Source organism: Eptesicus fuscus, chromosome 6 (assembly GCF_027574615.1).
Source record: "Eptesicus fuscus isolate TK198812 chromosome 6, DD_ASM_mEF_20220401, whole genome shotgun sequence".
Classification (NCBI taxonomy): domain Eukaryota; kingdom Metazoa; phylum Chordata; class Mammalia; order Chiroptera; family Vespertilionidae; genus Eptesicus; species Eptesicus fuscus.
The window spans coordinates 25,767,821-25,775,056 of record NC_072478.1 but is presented as its reverse complement, the minus strand read 5'-3'; the positions used below and the strand labels follow the sequence as shown (position 1 = coordinate 25,775,056).

Here is a 7,236-nt window from a genome sequence, read left to right as displayed (position 1 = left end):
TGCCCGCCCCGCCCTCGGGTGGAAGAGGGGCTCAGGAGGGGCTGAGGGGAGTATCTTTTCCTTAACACCCCCCCACCCCCACCCCCGCCTAATTTTGATACAGAGGGTATGTCCAGGGAAGGAGCAGAGCGCCCCCTAATGGTTACAAGAATTTTAAAAATGCAAGGGGGGTCTAGGGAAATTGAGTCGGGGAGGGGCGGCGACTCACAACCTAGTGGGGCGGGAGACCGCATAGACAAGACGATTTCAGGTGGTAAGGGCTGCGAAGACAGCGAATGTTTGCTAAACGTGTCAACGAACCACACTAGTGAAGCCTGTAAGGAGAGAGATGATAGTGACCGTGGGGATACATGGACGGGTTTGGGATAAATGTCAGAGGTGGTGCCAACAGAGCTTTCAACCACTTATTTGTTTGCTTAGTCTCATTCAGCAAATATTTATGGAGCATGTATATGTGCCAGGTGCTGGGGTGGGGAGGGGGGTCCGGCAGCACACAGAAGACAATGTTCTAAATAGATAATAAAGAAATAAGTGTAGCTCAGCCGGCATGGCTCAGTGGTTGAGCGGTCACGGTTGGATTCCCAGTCGGGCACATGCTCCGTTTCGGGCTGGATCCCCAGTGTGGGGAGTGCAGGAGGCAGCCGATCATCATTGATGTTTCTGTCTCTCTCCCTCCCTCTTTATTCCTCCCTGAAATGAATAAAAATATATTTAGAAATAAAATAAATAAGTATAATAAAGTATCAGGTTTGATGATGATCAGGGCTTAAAGTAGGGATAGGGTATGATCGGGTGGGATGAAAGGCTGTGATTCAAAATAGGGTGGTTTGCGAAGACTTCATGAAAAGGTGACATTGAGCAAAAATCTTTAGGTGGTGAGGGAACTAGCTATGAAGTTGCCTAAAGCAGGGGGAGGAGCATGTGCAAAGGTCCTGGGGCTGGACAAGGCCTGGCTGTTGGAGGAACAGCCTGTGTGGCAAGTGAGAGAAAGGGGTGTGGAGGGGTTGAGGGCAGGGAGAGTTTAGGGAGGGCAGGTCATATAGGGCCTTGTGGGTTGCATGGAGGACTTTTACCCCAAAGAGGAAGGTAGGTGACAAGAGGAGGGCCACCCGACTTGACTCAGGTGATCCCAGGCGCCCTCTGGCCGTTGTGGGGAGGAGAGACTGTGGAGGAAGAGGGCGAGAGAGAGCGCAGGGACCTGGGCGGAGGAGACTAGACTGGTCCAGGAGAGTGATGATGGGGCTGGACCAGGGTGGAGGCAGAGCGGGGAGGGGTGAGCAGAGGGCGGATTTTGAGTACCTTGAGGGGTGACTGCTCAGGGGTTGGGTATGGAGAAAGGCAGCCGGCCTCAGTCTGTTGGCCTGACCACCTCCCAGGTGCCCAGGTGGGGGAAAGAGAGGTCCCCGGGAGGAAGGGGCTGGGCGAGGCGGGGCTGGCCTGCAGGTGCTACCCCCGTCGCCACCCCCTCCGGCTCCTCCTCCTCCACCCCCTCTCCCCGCGACAGTTACAGGCAAAGAAGAGGAAGTGGTAGCTAGTAGCACAGGCGGGCGGGCGGCGGGCGGCGGAGGCTGCGAGGGTGCGCGGCCCGGGCGGGCGGGGAAGCAGGCGCCATGGAGCTGTGGCGACAGTGTACCCACTGGCTGATCCAGTGCCGGGTGCTGCCGCCCAGCCACCGCGTGACCTGGGACGGGGCCCAGGTGTGCGAGCTGGCGCAGGCCCTTCGGGATGGGGTCCTTCTCTGCCAGCTGCTTAACAACCTGCTGCCCCACGCCATCAACTTACGCGAGGTCAACCTGCGTCCGCAGATGTCCCAGGTGAGCCCACCGCGGGCTGCGGGGCCCAGGGTTGGAAGTGGGGGGGGCATTCCAGGCTGGGTTAGTGCACTGTGCCTCTGGGCCGGCACTGCAGGGGTTATATGTCAACTCCGCGGCTGGCTTAGGGGAGGGGGGGGTGTGGAGAGAGGGGTGGTGTGGATGGTAACACTGAAATTCTGGGGTGACCCGCCAAAGGTTAGCAGGAATGCATATGTAGGCACAGAATGAGCCCAACTTTAGGCTGAGAACTGGCAAGCTGGGGGTTAGCCGCTCCTAAGCCCCAGGCCGACTTCACTGGGGTTCAAGGCCCCAGGTGCCATGCTCTGGGAGTCTTGAGGGGGTGCCTAGAAATCCCCGGTTGGCCAACAGGGTGCCTAAGGTTTTCTTAGACCCCCCCACCCCCTACCCCCAGATTCTGGCTACGGGGGAGGGGCCTCCTTCCCCACATGTGTCTCCTCCTCCGGGCCCCTGGGCCCCTTCCTTCCCCTCACATCTCCTTCCCCTTGGCTTCCTGCCTGGGCCTGGGGCAGATGGGGGCCTGTGACCCAGGGTTCTGCTCTTCCTCGCTTCCTCCATCCCCTGGGGGACATTGAGGCAGGACCAGGTCCCGAGCCCCCGAGAGTGGGTTCTGGGGTTTGGGAGCCTAGGAATAGCTCCTCTTTCTCAGTAGCAATTTCTGTGAAGGCTAAGGGTCCAGAAGGAGGCAGATTTGACTGTGACCGCCCCCGGCTCAGGAAACACATTCAAGTCCCTATTTGAATGCGGTTGGGTGGGGGAGGGAACAGGACTGGATGCTCTCTCTGTAGCACCTCCTCTGGTTCTCTATGGCCGCCTGGGTGCTGGGTGGAAGTGGTGGATGCTGCTGGGTGGGGGCCGGGGGTGCCCCACCCGCCATGGAGGTCCGCGGGGACCCATAGGCCAGCCTTTAGTCTCTATGCCCAGATGAAAGCTTTGTCCAGAGGAGCTGTAGGCTGGGGTTAGGTGCGGGGGGTGGGGGGCAGTTGGGGCCTCCCGTAGCCTCCTCTCTGGTTTGACCTGCCATGTGCAGGTGGGGGGAGGGGAAGTGACTGCTCTGGGAGTGGGCCATGGGGATCCTTAGGGGCATTTCCTGGGGACAGAGCCATGGGTGGAGAGGTGGGTGGTCCCCCTTTCCTAGCCCAGGCAGGATTTCTTGATGGAATGAGGGTGCTCTAGAGAGCCCCTCCCCCATGGCCAGCCCTTCTAGACATCTGCCATCCCAAAATTGCCTACATTTGCTTGTCTCCTTCCAGCACATGAGGGAGTAGCTCTACGACCTGTAGATCGGCTGGGAGGCAAGGTCCCCAGTGAGGCTTAATAGCAGCTAATGGTGAAGTGGATGGACATAAGGATGAACTTCCACCCCTGCATGCAGCATGCCTAAAGCTTGCTCTCTGATGAAAAGCAAGGGGAGCCGAAACCGGTTTGGCTCAGTGGATAGAGCGTCGGCCTGCAGACTCAAGGGTCCCAGGTTCGATTCCGGTCAAGGGCATGTACCTTGGTTGCGGGCACATCCCTGGTGGGGGGTGTGTAAGAGGCAGCTGATCGATGATTCTCTCTCATCAATGTTTCTAACTCTCTATCCCTCTCTCTTCCTCTCTGTAAAAAATCAATAAAATATATTAAAAAAAAAAAAGAAAAAGAAAAGCAAGGGGATGTGGCATTCATGTTTAGGAGAGCAGCTGCAGGGACTCCAGGGGCCATCCTATTTCTATGTTCTGGGCAATGCCATGAACCCAGGCGCAGGCCGGACCCTCAAGGTGCTCCCAGACTCGGGGAGATGGACCCAGACATCTGCAGCCCCTTGTTGTCAGGACTGTGGTAGAGGGACACATCTCTGGGCTGGGGGTCCTGTAGCAAAGGCAAGACATTGCCTGAGGGAGTCTGGCTTTCTCCAAGAGGAGACATTTGTACTGGGTTTTGAAGAGTGAATAGGAGCTTTCTCATTGCTCTGGCTTCCTGCACCCAGCTGTGCCAGGCCCCAGTCTGTGCAGGTGTATTCCCTGATCCTTCCCGTGTGGGAGCTCTGCACCCTCCTGCCCCTGCTCATTGTGTCTCCCTACAGAGCTAAGCTAAACCATTAAACCAGAGGGAGGTGCCAAAAGAACAACCTCTCTGGGCTTGCATGGCCCTGTCTGTTAACAGATGGAAGCCGGGACCATGGATGTAGAAGGGCAGAGGGAGAAAAGGGAAGGGTGTGTGTGTGTGCGGGGAGGGGCTACGGCACAAATGAAGGTGTGGAGGCTGGAATTGGGGTGCTTCCCAGGTTCTCTCATTTTCTTTTCCTAGTTCTTCTGCTTTTTCTCAGTTGTTTCCAGGGGAGAGGGTGGGAAGACCAAATTTAAACATTCAGTCATTTGGCAACAATTACAATGTATGCCAGCCTTCTTCTTGGGGCCAAGACAGTGAGAACAGGACACACACAAACCCCTGTTGTTGTGGAGCCTGCATTCTAGTGGGAGAGACTGACAGTGGGCAAATAAGGAAGGAAACATAAATTGTCAGGAGGCAGTATGTACTCTGGAAAAAACAAAGCAGGAAAGGGGACTCAGGGGGATCAGGCCACACTTTTGAATAGGGGGTCTGGGACGCCTCACTGATGAGGTGACATTTGAGCAGAGACCTGGGGAAAGTGAGGGGATGAATGAGCCATATGGATCTGGGGAAACAGTGCTTCTGCTAGGGGGTGCTGCCAGTGCAAAGGCCCTGGGGTCAGAAAGGGTGAATGCCCACATAGGCTGTGCTGCACTGCAGGGCAGTGAGTGGCCTGGCTGGTGGAAATGGTTCATGGGTGAGGTCTGATTGGAGGGAATCTTCAAGCGGGGAGGTCCCTCAGATCTGAGGCCCAGAGAGAATGGATGCTACTAACATAAGCGGCCACAATGACCAGACAACCCAACTCTGCCACTGAAGCTCAACCCAACTCTTTCTCTGAGACTCCACATTCTGGGCTGCAGAGATGAAACTTGAAGGCTAAGGGCGTGAAGAGGAAGAGATGAATGTGACAGTCATTGTGGGAAAGATCCACCAGGACATGGGAGCTGATTAGACTTGGGGTGGGGACAGGCTCTGGGGCCAAGATGATGTCAAGGTCCCCAGCTCAGTGAATGCTGGTGCCACTGGCAGAGGCGGAAAAGGGAGAGGGCAGGAGGGTTAGAACAGGAGGATGGGCTGGGGGCGGTGGCTTGGAGGAGCCAGACGTGGGTTCAAGTGCTGGTGCCACCACTTCCTGGCTTCACCTCCCTGAGCCTTGGTTTCTCCTCGGTGAACTGTAAATTAAAATGTCACCGATTTAGGGGTGGATTCTCATGGTATTTCAGTACTACTTACCATAGCAGTGTCTGATACCTGATAAACCCTCACTAAAAAGCCTTTTTAGAAAGGATGTGAGGTAGCGGGAGGGAGGGCAGCATAGCACACAGGCAGGAATTGGGTTAGGGGAGTAGTTCTCAACCGCAGCCATTTTGACCCCCTTTTATTTTTTATTTTTTAGTTTTAGTTTTTATATATTTTTATTGATTTCAGAGAGGAAGGGAGAGGGAGAGATAGAAACATCAATGATAAGAGAATCATTGATCAGCTGCCTCCTGCATGCTGCCTACTGGGAATCGAGCCCGCAGCCAGGACATGAATCGAACCTGAGACCCTTCAGTCCGCAGGCCCACACTCTATCCACTGAGCCAAACCGGCTAGGGTTTGCCCCCCATTTAGGAGATGCTGCTGGCATCTAGTGGATAGAGGCCAGGGATGCTGCTCAACAGCCCACAGATGCCACACACAACAGAGAATTATCCTGCCCCCAATGTCAGCAGCGCTGAGTTAAGAAGAAGCCGGTGCCAGGGGACAGAGAGCCCAATAGAATCGTTAGATTATTTAACAGTTTGGTTAAGTAATGCATCCGTATCATTCAAGTATTAAAATGCATAAAAAGTCATACAGGGAAAAATTTAACTCCTAGTCCTGTCCCTCAGATACCCACACATACCCAGTTCCTACCTTCCCCCATAAGTGACTACATTTTTTTAAGGTTTATTCACTTAAAAAAAAAAATCTTTATTGTTGAAAGTATCACAGATGTCCCCTTTTCTCCCATTGATCCCTTCTAATCTGCACCTGCGCCCCACCCCTGGCCTTCACCACACAATTGTCTGTGTCCATGGGATATGCATATATGCATACAAGTTCTTTGGTTAACTTCTTCCTACCCACTCACCCCCACCTTCCATCTGAGGTTCAACAGTCTGTTCCATGCTTCTATGTCTCTGGATCTATTTTGTTCATCAGTTTATTTTGTTCTTTAGATTCCACGTATGAGTGAGATCATGTGATACTTGTCTTTCTCTGAGATTTATTTCCCTTAGCATAATACTCTCCAGGTCCCTCCATGCTGTCTCAAAGCATAAGAGACCCTTCTTTTTCACTGCTGCATAGTATTCCATGGTATAAATGTACCACAGCTTTTTTTATCCACTCCTCTACTGATGGGCACTTGGGCTGTTTCCAGATCTTAGCTATTGTAAATTGCACTACTATGAACATCGGGGTGCATATCATATATTCTTTCTGATTGATGTTCTGGGTTTCTAAGGATGTATTCCTAGAAGTGGGATCACTGGGCCAAATGGCAGTTCCATATTTAATTTTTTGAGGAAACTCCATACTGTTTTCCATCATGGCTGCACCAGTCTGCATTCCCACCAGCAGTGTATAGGGTTCCCTTTACCGTGTTCCTGGATTGGTAGAATTAACATCATTAAAATGTCCATACTACCCAAAGCAATCTATAGATTCAATGCAATCCCTATTATAATACTAACGGCATATTTCACAGATCTAGAACAAACACTCTAAAAATTTATATGGAACCAGAAAAAGACCCAGAAATGCCGCAGCAATCTTGAGAAAGAACAAAGTTGGAGGAATCACAGTACCAGATTTCAAGCTATACTACAAAGCCACCAATCAGAACAGCCTGGTGCTGGCACAAGAGCAGGCATCTAGATCAGTGGGACAGAAGATACACCTCGGAAATCGACCCAAGCCATTACGCTCAATTAATATTTGACAAAGGAGGCAAGAGCATACAATGGAGTCGAGACAGTCTCTTCAATAAATGGTGCTGGGAAAATTGGACAGATACATGCAAAAAACTGAAACTAGACCACTAACTTAACCCATACACAAAAATAAATTCTAAGTGGATAAAAGACTTAAATGTAAGTCGGGACACCATAAAAATCCTAGAAGAAACCATAGGTAGCAAAATCCGTAGCAACATGTTTACGGATACATCTCCTAGGGCAAAGGAAACTAAGGAGAAAATAAACAAGTGGGACTACATCAAAATAAAAAGCTTCTGCACAGCATAAGAGACCACCAACAAAACAAAAAAGGGAGCCCACTG

General features: G+C 52.3%; 1 protein-coding gene across 2 annotated transcripts in view; it reads left to right on the top strand.

Annotated features, from left to right (window-relative positions):
- Positions 1-1,589: 1,589 nt before the first annotated feature.
- VAV1 (vav guanine nucleotide exchange factor 1) overlaps positions 1,590-7,236 on the top strand; it is a 58,996-nt gene continuing 53,349 nt past the window's right edge. For both annotated transcript variants that reach the window (XM_054717458.1, XM_054717457.1), the window contains exon 1: positions 1,590-1,814. In XM_054717458.1, the coding sequence (XP_054573433.1) occupies positions 1,611-1,814 (204 nt within the window). In that variant the 5' untranslated portion in view covers positions 1,590-1,610. The remainder of the gene's footprint in view (positions 1,815-7,236) is intronic.